Below are 16,519 nucleotides of genomic sequence, written 5' to 3'. Positions count from 1 at the left end.
TGAAGAAAAGGACTTCATTTTAAATATGCTTATGTACCCCAAATCCTGTGCACACACAAGTGCATACAAATGTACATATGCATGTACATATATGCATGCACATATGTATATACATATATAAACATGTCTATCACAATATATATTTATACATATGCTAAACTAAACTGAATAAATAAGTGAATGTTCACCAAATACAAAGTATCTAGATGCCACTTCATTCATACACCAAAGCATGAACTGCCTCTTCTTTTCTTTTTTTTCCACATTTCTTATTGGTGCATTATAATTGTATACATTGATGGGATTTGTTGTTACATATTTGAATATGCACACAATATAAGAATATAATTTGGCCGATATCACTTCCCAGCATATGAACTGCCCCTTATAAATTGATACTTCTTTGCTCATTAGGAGATGGGGGGAGGGGTCCCTATTTAAGGCATACCTGCACCTTAAAATGTCAATTCCTAATTTCTTCATCAACCTTAGCTTTCCATATAGTCATTCTCCCCTAATACTCAAAGAAAAGCAGAGTCCTACTTTGAACTCTGGAGAATATTTTTCCTTTTTTGGGCTCAGATACATGATTTTCATCAGGTAGAATTAAAAAGTGGTAACACAACTCCAAAAAAAAAAAAAAAAGGCAAAAATCTTATCTAATACTTTAATTTCACTAGCTCTTACTCAAACAGTGCCCCAAGTAACCTAACTCAGAGGTCCCTGACTCACCTTTTCATTCCATACATTCTCCCATTGCATATGCTTTTCCTATTTAAAAAAGGAATTGTTCTGAAACAAGTGGCCCAGAATCCCACAGGTAACTGACAGCACCCCTCAGCTCTCTGGTGTTGTCAGGAATTGTTTTGAATTCCCTCCCCAGAATGATATTAAGCCTGCAAAATACAATTGTGGAATAAATAAATTTAAAAGAAAACATAAAGAAAGCAACCATAGACCCTGAACTTCTGACCTATTATAGCTGACTAAATATTTGCAATTACACACTTAAAATATTTCATTATGGTTGTCAATGAAACCATGCAGTTCCCTCATAAGTTGCTGTAATGGTTAAAAGTACAATTTGCCCCCCAGTATTTCCCCCCAGGATGCAAAGCTTCTCCCAAATGGACAAACATATCTCGGTCCTCACTGCAGCTTCTGAATACTGCGAGCCAATAAGCAATTGGTGTAAAGTGCAAAATCTCGGAAGAACGAGACTTCTTGTCTACTTTTTTGTAATACGCTGTTATCTACAGTTCACCTTTACTTCCTTTAAAAATGAAAAGTTGCCTAATGTTCAAAGCGAAATCAATGGAAATTTAACTAAATTTTGGCACAGAAACGGTTCATTTCCAAAAGAATATAAGATTTCATTAATTTCCTAGTAGTTCAACTCAAGTTTTACCTTTCATATTCACCTACAGACTTTTTTAAAAGTTTGTATTCCTGTTGCACACAAAATTACTTATAATATGTGTGCATAATAAAGAATTGTACAATTATGTAAAGCATTGCACATTTAGACGCTACCAACCTGCTCTCTCTCTCCTGACTGTGCAAAAGGCAAAAAGAGCTCAGTAATCCTAGCAGAAGAATGCAAATAACGTCAATGCACAGCTGAACTGCAAGCCCTGCCTTACAGGAACTCTCTGTGTCTGCAAAAAAAAGACACATACTAAACAGGAAATGCAACTGAGCGGTGGAAAACCTCAAACTTAAAAATGCAATCGCCAGGCGAAAAATGCATCCATGCATCCATAAATGCATGCACAACCCTTTGCATTTTTGCAAGTAATGCAAATAGCCTCTTACCTTTCGACTGAGACATTTTCCCCTTTCCTTTGATGGGGGAGGGGAGCACAAAAGACTTTGCCTTGCTTCTCTTCTGTAGCTAGTTTTGCAACAAAGATGCAAGCTGCAGGCGTGCAATCTTCATGCAAGTGGAGTTTCTCTTGACCGATGCAGCAGATGGACTTTCAGAGAATCAAGGTGGAAATGCACACCTTGCAAAACAGACTGGAAAGTGATTTTTCCCCCAGTTGCAACGTTAGGGAAGGCTGTGCTGCAGCTACATGATGGGCCAGGGCTGGCAGCTAAAAGCTCCAAACTTGGAACTGAGTATCTTAGTGCGCAGACGTCCTTCCTGCGAAGGGCGCGGAGCCTACTGGGTAATGTAGTTCCCGTGTGTAGTCCACGGGGCTCTCTCTGATTTAAGGAAACGTGGTCGTCTCGGTTGCTGAGTGAGACTTATGGGCGCGAGAAAGATTGCACTCAGATAAACAAGTTAGACGCCCAGTCAGTAGTAAGAAACGACAAGGCCAACAAGAAAGGACATTTTTTGCCCCAGAAATAACAGCTAAAGTACATGCTAAAGAACCTGAGGATAGTTAAAGGGCTTTGGCTCCTTTATGTCTGTTTGGGTGTTCAACGTGTTAATTTTGTAACCCAGCACCTGTTGGACTGTTCCTGCCTATAGGCTTTCACCCTCACACGTCCATTTTTAAAAATGTTTTTCTCGCTTGGAGGATTTGTTGGTAGTTTGGCCCTGCAGAGTATGCAAAGTTTTATTTAATAAGAAACGATTCTGGTCAGTTCCTTTCAAGGAACCTGAAATTCAATACGGAGTAGGACTGGGGTGGGGAGATTGGGGAGTTCTCATTTCTTACAGGGTTACAAAGCAAATTCTGCTTGTTATGTGTCAAAGCCAATTTTATCCAAGTCCAGATATTTGGATGCTTTTTCTCACCTGAGGGGAACTGGGATGAAGAGGAAAGTCCCTGGCCTGGAGGAGAATGCAGGTGATAATCTTAAGTGAACAAAGTCAAATATCTTGTATATAGTCAATAAAATCAAGAAGTATTTGTTGAGTATGGAGTAATTGCCAGGTATCTTTCTAGGGCCTCGGGCTGTCCATTTGCCCTGTACTGCTCATAGCAGGAGGGTGGGCAGCAGCCCAGTGAACCAGAGTATCATTCTTGTCACTAGGAAGCCAGAGAGGCACAGAATTCCCTCCAAGAAATGGAGAGGAGGAGAGAGGTCTTAGTGGAAATGAGCTCAGACTTTCTGAGCATAGACCACACTCAGGAATGTTCTTTGAAGGCCAAGAGCAAAAAAATGAAGGGTTTCAGGCTGTTGAGGTGTAAGTAAAGCCCAGGGGTGGCAATGATTATCCCCATTCTATGGGCCAAGAGAATTGCCTTGCATATAAGAACTGATGGGGTGGGCAGAATATTCTGGTGAGGACTCTACTGACCTTATAAGACTAGTGAGAAGATTGGACTTTATTCCTCAGGTATCTGAGGGGTGGGGACAAGGTTTTGAAAAGGGGTGTGACCTAATAAAAGCATTGTTTTAAAGAAAGTAAAACTGCCCTTAGGGATAAAGGTGGGTTGAACTAGGAGAGGCTAGAGATAGGACAGGACAGGTCAGTCATGGAGGTCAAAAAAGCACTTTTTTTTTTTTCCTTGAAAGAAGATTCAGCTAGATTTGATGGTTGCTAATAAAAACTGTTGGAATTTTAAGAATTCTGGGAAGCCAGGGCCATCAGAGTAATGGATGAAGCAGAGAGGGCCACCATTTGTCAGGTGCAAATCAGCAAATCAACCCTTACATATGCAATAGGTAGTGGGACTGATATTAATGACTTCAGTTGATCCCCTTTACAGGTGTTATAGAGAGTTAATCAAGGCAGGCTTGTCCCTCAAAGAATGGCACAGGTCCCATGAGTACTGGTGTGAACAAGCTCAGAGCCTCTTTCATCCAGCGTTTTTTTCTAAGTCTTACTTCACCAGGAGATACATGTGTTGAGATTCATTTCAACACATCCAGTTCACTTTCCAGTTATTGAGAGAGCACCTGCTTCATACCAGGCCCTGGGATAGCTACTGACCTATGTAGACTATAGGGCCTGAACAACCACCCCAAACTGCTTTCAATTTGCATTTTGTGTGGTCAACTGCATTGCTCTTGAATTACCCAGACTCCCTTCTTTATGAAAGGGTTCTAATCACAACGCTGGTGAATTTTGTGACTGGTATGTGTGCTCCCACTTTCTCTGCATAGGCATGTATAGTTCACATCTGGCAAATAGTTTGTGTTCAGAAAGTCAGTCTGCAGTTCCTTTTTCCATAGAAGCAACAGTATGTTCAGGAGTTAATCCACCCATACAGATACACATGCATACGCAAAGTACCTTCATTTCATAAATTAGCTGAATGAAAGTTTTTTAAAAGAGCATGATGGATTTTTTTTTTCTTTCTGGAAAAAAAAAAAAATATATATGTCCTAGATTCTGAATAGGAAATGGGGATAAGAGGGATCTCAACCTCTCTGAGAAGTTTTAGCTTCTAGAAGAAAAAGTTCACCTTCCTGCCCGGTTGTGAAAAGGTTTCTACCTCCCACATTCCTGTGAGTGGAAAAGCCTGTGCCTCTGCTCAGCTCCCAGTCTTCCTGGTGGTAGCCACCCTAGGAGGAGAATCCCTCCCAAGGTGAAGCTAAGAAAGCAGAAGTGAATTCTGACAGGTCGGTTTTTTATATGCCCATGGAGTGTTTTATCTTGAAGTGACCTGTGTCTTTGTATGGTATTCCCGACCTTTGTGATTTGTCTGTACATCCTTCTAAAAAAGGCAAATCTGATGCATTCTCCTCCCAGCTCCTAGTTATCTGCAGGATCAATTCCAAACTCCTTGGCAAGGTACAACAGGCTCCTCGCGAGACCTCATTCCTGTCTACTTTCCAGGTTCATTTCTTAACCTGTGTTGATCCTACAGCAGGAGAAGCAGGGTTTCTGGTTCTTGACTTTTAGACACAATGCTCCCGACTCTCAATGTGAATTAGGTGCAGTCCCTCATTCCATGACATCCTGTGCATTTCATCTCCCCTGAGACTCACTCGTCACAGGGCCAGTTGGAGTTCATGTTGTATTTGTCTCTGCAGGAGGCTAGACTGTTGGAGATCAGAGCTATTACCTATTATCTCGGCACTTCAGCATTCAGCAAAGTATCCAGTATATCTTGTACTCCAAAGCCTGTTGCAATAAGGAATGGAATAGATGGGGCAAGGACCAATACCTGTGGCTAACCTGGAATAACTGGATTCCAACAATGGAGTTAACACCTTAGGGGAGACTGGAGCACCTGGGGAAGGCCCTGTGCTGTCAGGTGAGAGGTGTGAGATTCCTGGAAGCAGGACCTCAGGTTAGGTCATGCTGGCTTCGTAGAGCTATATCCTGGGTGGGGGAAGTGGTGACACAGGGGACCACATAGAATCCAAGGGTCAGGAACAGTACCTGCAACCTAAAATCTCAGTAGCAGTGGTTCTGTACGGGGGGCAGCTTTGCCTCCTGGCAACATGGGGCAGCATCTGCAGCCATCCTGATAGCTAGTGGGTAGGGATCAGGAATGTAATAATCCTGCTAAAGTGCACAGGAAACCTCCCACAGCAGAGAACTATCTGGTCCAAATGTCATTTGTGTTGAGTTTGAGAAACCCTGTTGTATACCATGAAAAGTTACCGAACACTCTGATTTTAAATTAAAGATAATCATGTCTGATAAATATGTACTTAATTTGACATAAGAAAAACCCTTGAGGGCTGGGGATGTGGCTCAAGCGGTAGCGCGCTCGCCCGGCATGCGTGTGGCCCGGGTTCGATCCTCAGCACCACATACAAACAAAGATGTTGTGCCCACCGAAAACTAAAAAATAAATATTAAAAAAATTCTCTCTCACTCTCTCTCTCTGTGTCTCTCACTCTCTCTTAAAAAAAAAAAAAAAGAAAGAAAGAAAAACCCTTGAATCTAGGATGTTTGGATTTTGGTCCTGCACACAGACGAAGTTAACTGTATCTGGGTCTCCTAAGGCAAATCATTTTACGTTTTGGTTTTGTTGTTGTTGTTGTTGTTTTGTTGGTTTCGTCTGTTTGTTCACTACTGGGGATTGAACCCAGGGGTGCTCTACCACTGAGCAACATCCCAGTCCTATTTATTTATTTATTTAATTTTGATACAGAGTCTCGCTAAGTTGCTTAGGGTCTTCTAAATTGATGAGGCTGGACTTGAACTTGCGATCCTCCTGCCTCAGCCTCTCAAATTGCCGGTTACAGATGTGCACCACCACACTCAGCACTTCACTTTCCTCTGCCTGAATCCCACTGGAAAATAAGGAAGGTCAGCCTGAGGCTCCTTGCAGTTCTTCCATTCCATGGCTCTAAACCTACCTCACATGTCCTATTAAAACACTAATGATTTAAAAAGAAAGAACTAAATTTTTTTTATATATATATCAGCTAAACCTCTTTCTGTTCAGGAACTATAAGAGTCCCTCATCCTTTGCTTTGGCAAGACAACCAGTGACCATCATAATAACGTCAAGTAAGAGATGAGACAAGAAATGCTCATATTACTCTTTGCAATATTATCTTCCAGGTAGAAATACTAATCTGCACGTGACATTTATGAATGTTCTCCAACAGTGTCTTCTAGATGTCAGCAACAAGAAAGGGAAGGTGCTAAAGTTAAAGATCTAAGTTCAGGTGTGGAGTGTCTGCTTTTCTAGAATCCAGAAGTATGACATATACACATATATATGTGTATATATACACACAGTATATATATGGTGTATACATATGGTGCATATATATATATACATATATATATATTTGTTATATACAATGAAGCATATTGGGGAGAAGGCATATGGAAGATTTATTTAGGGAATTAGATGCTGGGTTGCAGTTACACAATATCTTTATGTTCATTTTTTGCTTTGGGTTTTTTTTTTTAACTTCAATTATCACACGATTATTAGGAGAAATTTTGAAAATTCCAACATACATCAAGTATAGTTTACATGTCCTCCCCAGTATGGCGCAGCTCCACCTGTTTAGCAGTCTCTCTCCCCTGACTACTGTGGGGTAACTTTGTTTAAGTTGTCTCGTCAAAACAGGATTCTCATCCAACTGAAAACGGGAACTTACCTGCCACCATTTCTGCATGTTAACTCCCACTATTGTTCTCTAGCTTTGCCTTTTTCTGGCCTCCACTTCAGTCTCTCTCTCTTCCCCCACCCCACCCCCCGCCCCAGGTNTGCTTACAGTCCCCCTAAGTTGCAATCCTCCTGCCTCAGCCTCCCCAGCCACTGGGATTATAGGAGAATGCCACTGCACCTGGTATCACTTTAGCCTTCATTTTTTAAATTCTATCATTCATTCAGAATCCATAGTCATCTCTTTCATAAAGATGCCCTGATCACATCCCTCTATCCTGTAAAACAGAATCCTTCCCTCTTAATTAAATGATACTGTTAGATCCCATAAACCAGACATCTAGCGATAACCCACACTAACATTACTTGAGTACGAATCTCACAGTTTCTGACAAATGGTGTATTACCTGTGCCTCCCTTATCAATTCCTTTGGGACTACTTCTTGCTTGTCCATTTTTAAGCCCTGACTGTAAGATTGGCCAGGGAGAGTTTCATTGTCATTGTATAACCCCAAGTCAAACACATACCATGCGCATACTATGTGCTCAGCCTATATTTGCTTATCTGATGCATGCATGGATTTATTAACTACTGAATGAATTCATCTAAAACAGGTGATTAGCCGTCTTTGATAAAAGTTAAAGAAATGCTAGTTTAGGGATATGCTAGGGAGAAGAATTTCCATTTTTCATTTTTTATTTTTATTTTAATTATGATACCTAATGTTTCTTCTAAGGAGCCAAAAAGTGCTAAAATACTACGGTATTTTAACCTTTTCCCCAAAACTATATTGAGTCTTGGACAGGCATGGTAATAAGCTGATTAATTAAAATAAATAAATAAATAAGATGGCGTAAAGCTGTAGGTTCTAGGGAAAAAAGTAAGTAAGAACAGAAATTATCCCAACCTACCATTAAACCCTAAAGGATTTCAGGGTATTGAGGTGCGGTATGCAAAAGCCCTGGCAAGAGTAAACTACTCCAGTCATTAAGTAAAATGGGGCATAAAAAGCAATTTCAAGTCCTGATTAGTCAGTCCAGAGTCAAGAGAGAAAAATTGGAATAGTGTCGAATCAAACATATAGCGTATACTTTTTCTCTTCTTTCCACCTGATCCCTAATCATCAATGTCTTTCTTCCTATATATGTGTGGATGTATGTACACATATACAGAAATATATACATATATTTTTCACATATTTATTTTTCATACAATACTCATTCATTTTTCTTCCAGGCTCTGGTCCTGCCCTGTCTGGCTTCAGAAAATCTCAAGAAACCAGAAGTCTATAGAAAGCCAAATAAATGGCTGTGAGGCTGAAGTAACATATAAACTTGGTACTCCCTTGTAACACACCTAAATGATTTCATTATTAATTAACAGGCTCATATGACACACAGCAATTGAAAACGAATTGCACATTGGCACCCAGACCCGTAAGTATCTCACTCTTGACTTCTTCCAGAGCAGATACCTCTGGAACCTCAAACTTGTACTGGGTGATTCTTTTCCAACCGTAAAGAAATGCAGAGTGTCATTCTGCTGCCATTTCAGTTGTCAGAGGTAACATGCAGCAAAGGGGTTGGGGGCGATCCATGTGTGCCCTGATGACATGAGAGGTTTTTTATTGAACAGTCACTAAATTATAGAAAAAGCTGGGAGAATTCCTTTGCAATATGGGTTGATCAAATTGCAGCCCATTCTTGAAATCCAGCCTGCTGGCTGTTACTGGAAATAAAGTTTTATTGGAACACAGCTATACCCCTTAATTTATCTGTTATCTATAGTTGCTTTTATACTACAAAAGGAAGACAACAGAGTTAAATCCTTGCAGCAGAGAGAATGTTTGGCCCCCCCCAGCTACCAATTAACATGTTTCCAAAAGTGTTCATTTCTTTTGAAATGACACTGTACTTGAACTGCTTTTAATACTAAAGTCATTAACTCCACAATTAAACTGTAAAATCCCCGAGGATATGCTTATAGACCATGGAGATCTCATAAAGCACAGCAGAGAGTGTATGCCAAGCCTGTCATAAAGATTTCTGAGCTGGATGATTAAATTAAATTCTTACTATATGGACATAAGAAAGAATTACCTCTTGATTTTCCTCGACTCCATCTTCCTCTCCACCTGTCTTCAGTTTCCTACATATTGTTCAGGTTGTTCAAGTCTGAGTGTGTTTGAATACTAAGTTTGTGTACTTAGGAAAAATCAAAATATCAAATTCAGCTTGAGAACCATCAACTATAAAAGGCATGCCTCTTAAATCTGGTTTTTATCCCAGGAACTAAAAGAAGGGGGAAAAAAATGAAGACTAATAAATTAAGGGAAGCACCTCAATTTATTATATCCCATTTAAAAAAATATTTTTAGTTGTAGATTGACACAATACCTTTATTTTGTTTATTTAGTTGTTTTGTTTTTGTTTTTGTTTTTTAATGTGGTGCTGGGGAAAAAACCCAGTGTCTCATGAATAGTAGGCAAGCTCTCTCCCATTGAGCCACAACCCCAACCCTATTATATTCCATTTTAAAAAGTGATAAGACTTTGATAAAGACATCATTGGTTGTGATGGGCACGGTGGGAGCTACAAAAATGAATAAAGCAAGATTCCTGTTGTAAAAAGCTTAAAATCTTGGGGGTAGTGTTAATACTTCTGTAATATCTCACAGTTTACAGTCTCTTTCCAGATCACCACATCGTTGTGTCCTTATGGAGACGCTGGGAGATGGGTCCTTCCAACAACCCCGTTCATCAGCATCACGTCATGCTGTTGCTGTTCTTATACAAGATGGGAAAACATGTTACTTTTAAAGCTCAACTGCAAGTGTAAATGTCTGGTCTTCTGATTCCTCATTCCCTTCTCTAAGCTCTCCAATCTAGTCTCAGGGTAAATGACTTTTAATAAGAGCCCCAGAACTGTGCCTTTTTAGGCTAATGATAATCTGTAGCATTTTGTTTCACGTGATCATATTAGTTATTTATGGGACAAACTCAATTCATGATAATATAGTCTACAATATGTCTGCACCTCTCCTTTTTAGGTTGTACCTTGGCCAATACATGGTGACAATTCAACAAATGCTGTAGCCTTTGGGGATGAGTGAGAAACACTGATGTAGGACATGGTGTTGTGCCCTTCAAGCCTCCTTGATCTGTTTACATTGATATTAATAGATGGCTCTGGGCTTCATTCACAGACCTGGACAATTCAGGTCATACTGACCTGCTGCACTTTAAAAAAAATATTAAATATTCTGATAAATTGTTTGGGTAGATGTCATATGCAATTCATAGAAAATGTTTTAAAGTCCAGAGAAAGTCAAGATGTTGTCTTAAGTTACAGTTGTGCAGAAATAGTCAATATAACAAATTAGTTTGTTCTTAAATTATTTCATTTGGGATTAGTGTCCAAGAGAATGTTTTATTTATAAAGAACAGTGTACAGCTGATAAGTAGAGAAGAATACTGATTTTCCATTTTACTCATTTTTTGAGATTAGTGGATTTTATTTTTCAGACCAATGTAAAAGAATATGGGTTCTATATATTTTAATTATTGTATCAGATAATTGAATGGTATTTTATAAGTATTATGTAATTGTATAGCATTAGAAAGTAGCTATTTGAAAATATAATGAAGACCTGATGACATTTTACAGGTTAGACTTCCCACCATCCTTAAAGTTAGGGTTAATTCCTTTATGCTGGCATGAGCTATATATTCCATGCTTGTTCACGATTCTATGAAGCAGCAGAGGCATGAAATTGCACTCGACTGTCACCGGATCTCTTTGGAGCCCCATTCCAATAGCCTTACTGACATATAGATAAGAAATGAAGAGAATCTAGAAATGTTTGCACGTTTGCTAACGACAACTGGAGATTTCCATTGTATCAGTCCTTATTTATCTTTTCATTTCTGTTTTTTTTTACCCAAACAAATATCAAAATGCATTTATTAAACATTTTGGGGGGCATGTTGCCAAATCGGATGCTACTGTATATAGAGAAACTGTGTGGAATATGGTAACACCATCTGGCACCGTGAATACATTTTGAAATGCCTGTGGAAGTTTCAAAGAAAAATCTAGGAAATTTTGTGCATAATTTCTTAAAACTTATTTCCATGAGATTCATGATTTGGGAAGCTCATTATACAAGTTTTCAATAAATATGTGGGTAATGTTTTTAATACCTAGATAATCCTTCATAAACAATGTAATGCCTGGCTTTATCTTATAATGTCAATTTTTTTGTATAGGAGCTTCTAATGGTAATTGTGTAAAATATGCTATGCAAAAAAACCTAAAGAAGATCTATGCACATCATTTTATCGGTTTTTACTCCATCATAATGAGGTAGCAATCAAAGCACTTAACAGAGTGAAGCTAAGGAAACCAAAGTATGTCCAAGATATGTGTTTGATTCTCATAGAATGAAGAAAGTAAGCACAGTACTACAAGTCAGACCCTGATTTTATGTTTTGAAGATTTTGATAGAGATAGTCAAATAGATAGAGATCATCAAATACCAGATACACATTGCTTATGACATCTACCTACCTGCTCAGTGAGGATGAAAATTTACTAGATATATGAGGGCAAAATGTCACCCCAAAAGTACATTACTGTATTTATTCCTATATTTATAGATCCTTATTGCTTTGTTCACCAACACTGGAGGAATTGAATTGATTCAGATTTTGATTTGTTGGGCTGAAGGCACTGTTCTAGTTTACAGAGTGAGAACCCTCATGTCAGTTTTAAGTGACCAGAATGTATGTGTTGACCCAGGTATACTATCAAGATGAAACTCAAAATCATTCCCAACTATTCTCTGTTATATTTAAAATTAAGTATCTGAGAATTCAGGTTTTCTAAGTATGATTAAAACAAGCTTAAACTATGTGTGGGTTATACTTCCCAACCCTGTGTTCTGTAAGGATGTTTAGTTATTTTAGGTTCAAGTGCTTATAGAAGCAATAGCCATGGACAATTTTTGAAGGTCAATGATGACTCTAATATATGGAATTTGTTGGTTGGTAGTGCCATTTATGTGCCCTTCTACATAATTTGTGGATGTTGCATTTTGAATTCATTTTTATATGGAATCAACAGATGTAACATGAAAAAATTATTCTAAGGATGCCTGCTAGTTTTTTTTTTTTTTCCATCAGCCATTCACTTTTAATTTGGAAAGGGAATTAAGTAAATGAAGTCTGGAGGCCATGGCTCCTTTCGTGAGAATAAAGATACTGTATTTGCTATAGAAGATTGGGCGTAAGCACATGTGTCCTACCAAGTAACAAGAAAAAACTCAGGCTGGAGCCATAGCTCTGTGATAGAGCCCTTATGTAGCATGGGCAAGGCCCTGGATTCCTTCCCCAGCAACACACACACACACACACACATACCCTCTTTTAAGGCTGAAGGTAAGAAAGTCAGAAAGTAGGCCACAGGAGGGAATATGAATAGAAAGGCTTAATCTAATGGGAAGGAAAGAAGAAGAAATGTGTTTTTATTGCAGCAAATCAAAACCCTGTTGGATGCTTGTTAAGAGGAAATGGAGGCCATCTGGAGAAAACAATTCCATTCCACACTGTGGAGTGAATTTAAAGAACAGCCCAGGAGCTAGGGCATGAATTACATAGGCCTCTGGCCATGTAATGTCATAGATTAACAGTGTGAGCAGCAGGGGGCGCAGTGGTGGTTAATGAGAGGAGGAAGGAGTGGACCAGTCCCCTTGGTAAAGAAGCATGCTAATGACATTATTTTGTTTCTTTTCAGTCATCTGAATATATTTAGGACCTTAATATTCTAAATTATTCCATTGTACTTACTCTACTTATTTATTAGATCTGTAAACTTTGTGTTGGCTTTTTACTTGTAGCCATTACTAGAGCTTGCTGCCTTTTGCTAATTAACATGTTAATTAATTCACTGGTTCAGTTTTAAAGTTTATTTGAGGCATGTTTTAAAAATTGCCAAAATAGGTTTTCTCCAGTTTCCTAGTTACCTAATGGATAAACACTTGAGGGATATAAGCATGTATTGGGGGTATTCTATTTTTACTTAAAATGGATAAATTCTTATTAAGGATTTATTAACTGAGAAAGTTTTTAAAATTATTATTTAATACCTATACAAAAGGATACGCATAAATTATTGGGAATTAGACAGGGATAAGAGGAAGGAACATGAAGAGAAAGAACCATGAGGAACATTTTTAATAACTGAAATATTCTACTTTCTATCACAATGAGTTTAAAAACATATGGAAAATAAATTTTCTTTGTTGATATATGTTAGAAGAGGTCCACGTACACAAATCTTCCTGTGAAAGTCTGTAGGGTTTCAAAAGGATAATATTAAATTGAAGTTTTAATGTGCTCAAAAAATTTTTAAAGTTCAATCTATACGTAGCATGTTCTATAGTTTTTTTCCCCATAATATTATCACCACTTTTTCTAGTTATTATGGATTTTAATGCTAACTTTTTGGTTTGGCTAAAAACATATACATTTAACTTTTTAACTTTATACCCATTGAATTATTTTAGGAGCTTACAGTCAATACCAGTTTTAAATAGGTAATATGTGAAAAAAATACAATATTTTCAAGATTTCATGTTCACAGTGACTAAGATTCCTTCAAAGACAATTTTCTGCAGCAAGAGCTGAGCAAATATCAGTGTACCCGCCCCCCAAAAAATGAATTGAGCCTTGTGTCTTAAAAAACAGTACTTTAAAAATAAGTCATAGGGAAGATGAAGATCTGAGCAGTAATGCTCCTCTGTGGTGGGTAATATTCCAGTTTTCTCTTCAATCAATTTTGTATAGTGCTTCGGAAGCAGAATAGCAAGTAATATGAAATCATTTCTCAAGATGCTGTATGTACACACTCTTACTTCTATTTCTGTATTCACTGGAACTGACAATTTATGTGACATACTTGTAATACTCCAAGAACAAAGACCAATTTCCCAGAAGGTTATGAGCACTCTTGATTTTTAACAAATGCAAATGTGTGTGTGTGTGTGTGGGGGGGTCACATTTAGATAATGAAATGAACTAGATTTATGGAGTCTCCATGATGAGTCTCAGGAAGCATACCCACTGTCCAGATTAATTTTATTCGGAGATTCAGAAAGTGGATGTAGGCACTTAACATTGACAAGTGGTAATTAACATTGAGTATTGTGGAAGATGGAGGGCTAAAAGGATCTGGGCATCAGCTTCTGAACATGAGCATCTTTCATTCTTGGAAAAACAGGTATTCAATGGATCTGTCTGTGATCCTTAGTCTAGGTTTCAAGCACGGGACATGAATCCGTGTGAGACTGAAATGAACCACCTGTTTTCTTCAAACGGAATTGAGGGGAAGGTCACCTCAGGACAATCTATTAATCCTTTTGGCACGTCCCAGTCATTTTGCTTGTTTTGTTTTACATTAGGGAGATGCATAGGACTGAACAGAGAAACACCTCACATTTAGACCCCTCGTGTGTGATTCCACCCATGATGGTAGCATGCCATTCAAGCATGCAGTTAGCAACACGGGAGGTTCCAAAGTTCAAAGGTAGTTCGGGATCTTTGCTCCCTGTGTTCTTTCCCTTGAATGTTTACATGGTGTCATTTACTCTTTACGTGCCCCAGTGGTGTCCACGGGAAAACTATTTCCCTCATACGCAGAAATTGCTCATGTTTAATATGTTCAGAGCCATCTGACACATAATCAAATGTTGAAATCCACGTATTGCCAGAAATGCAGCTCTTTTACAGCTTTCCTTCCTTTTCGTGAAATCTAACCTGAATGAACAGAACAGACATAGGTTGATTGCTCTGTTTCCATGAAGTTCCCCTGAAATTCCCCCACCTCCAAGGGGGAACAGTCCTGCCTAAACTTGTTTCTATCACATTCCACACCCAGGGCAGAATTCTGCATGTGGAAACACCCTGCGCTTGCCCAGGACCATGTTATGTAACAGCCATAAATGCACTTGTGTGCCTGTGTGCATAACTGAGGAGAAAGGGGACAGCGCAACACTAAGACCTTATATAATCTCTACCAAAAAGAAAACCTCGTGGGTACGCGCTCTGTATAAGCACAGACAAAGAGGCACTTCTGCACGTTCAACTGAAGCCTGTGAACACATTATAAAATTACAGAGGACAATGGGACAGGAAAGGGTTGGAGTTAATAAACCTTGCCTGTTAGCTGTGGGTGCAGAAAATTGAGGCTGCTTTTAAAGTTTTTAATAATTTCCTTCATTAGCTAATAGTTGGCATGCCACTTTGGGATTCGAGCTGCTAAGAGACCAACATGCTCATCAGATACAGCCAGCCGTTGGAATCGTCTCATTCAATGACTAAATTTGGTTGGAAGAAAGAAAGGAGAACAAAAATGTAAGGACCTAAACCAGGATTGGAAGGTCAGCTATCTAGTGCAAGGGTTCATTATAACTTCACAGATGATCAAACTGGTGATGAGGAAAAGGGTGGCTGCAGAGATCTGGCAATCAGCTTCTTGAGTTCTGCCATGAATTTTAAAGGGTGTTTTAATTTTTTTATTCATTCATTCATTCACTCATTTGTTCATTCTGTTTTGGAGGAAAGATATGGTGGGAGTAAGAATGAATTTGGAGATCTTATTTGATGAGCTCATTCTTCTTAAGAGGTTTATCCACCTGCTTTTTGGTAGGAAGAACCCTGACTGTAAAATAAATTTCAGCTAACTGTGTTTAAATGGGTGGCAATCATGGCAATCATTTTTCTTATAGTTGCATTCAGGAACTGGTAGTGTAGTTCAGTGGTGGCGCACTTGCCTGGCATGCACAAAGGTTTGGGTTTGATCCCCAGTACTGAAAAACAAAAATACATTAAAGTTGCATTCTAACTTTCTTTTTAAATATACTTTGGGATTTCAAGAAGCTATTAGCACCCAGGATTTAGTTAAACTGAGCCTCTGGTAAAAGAAGATATAGATGATGTAAAACAAAACAAAACCACAGTGAGAAAGAAACTCACACTCTTTAGGATGGTCACTATGAAAAAATAGAAAATAGCATATGTTGACAAATATGTAGAGCAATCGAATTCTTTGTGTTCTGTTGGTGGGCATGTAGTCATTATAAAAATCAACTGAGTTTCCCCCAAAATTAAAAATATAATTACCATGTGATCTATCAATCCCACTTCTGGATATGTATCTAAAAGAATTCAAAATAGGATCTTAAAGAAATATTTGCATATCCACATTTGTTACCAATTCTTTCACGATAACCAAGAGGTAGAAGTCACATAAATGTAACTTTGCTGATGAATAGATAAAGAAAACACGCTGTTTACATACAGAGAAATATTATTCAGTTTTTAAAAATTAGGAAATCCTGACATGTGGTGTAGCATGGATGAACCTTGAGAACATTGTGCTAAATGAAATATTCTAGTCACAAAAAGACTTGAACCTCATGATTCCATTTTTATGAGGTACCTCAAGTAGCCAAACTCATAGAAACAAAAAGCAGA

The 16,519-nt window shown here is 38.4% G+C and overlaps 1 protein-coding gene across 1 annotated transcript in view; it reads right to left on the bottom strand.

Moving 5' to 3' along the window:
- Positions 1–2,139, bottom strand: part of Map2k6 (mitogen-activated protein kinase kinase 6) — a 114,401-nt gene extending 112,262 nt beyond the window's left edge. Inside the window, exon 1 of the mRNA XM_048795524.1 lies at positions 1,816–2,139. Within this exon, the coding sequence (XP_048651481.1) occupies positions 1,816–1,831 (16 nt within the window). The 5' untranslated portion in view covers positions 1,832–2,139. The remainder of the gene's footprint in view (positions 1–1,815) is intronic.
- Between the last annotated feature and the right edge of the window lie 14,380 nt (positions 2,140–16,519).

Source organism: Marmota marmota, unplaced genomic scaffold (assembly GCF_001458135.2).
Source record: "Marmota marmota marmota unplaced genomic scaffold, marMar, whole genome shotgun sequence".
In the NCBI taxonomy this organism is placed as follows: Eukaryota; Metazoa; Chordata; class Mammalia; order Rodentia; family Sciuridae; genus Marmota; species Marmota marmota.
The sequence above is the reverse complement of the archived record's forward strand: the minus strand, read 5'-3'. Positions and strand labels throughout refer to the sequence as shown.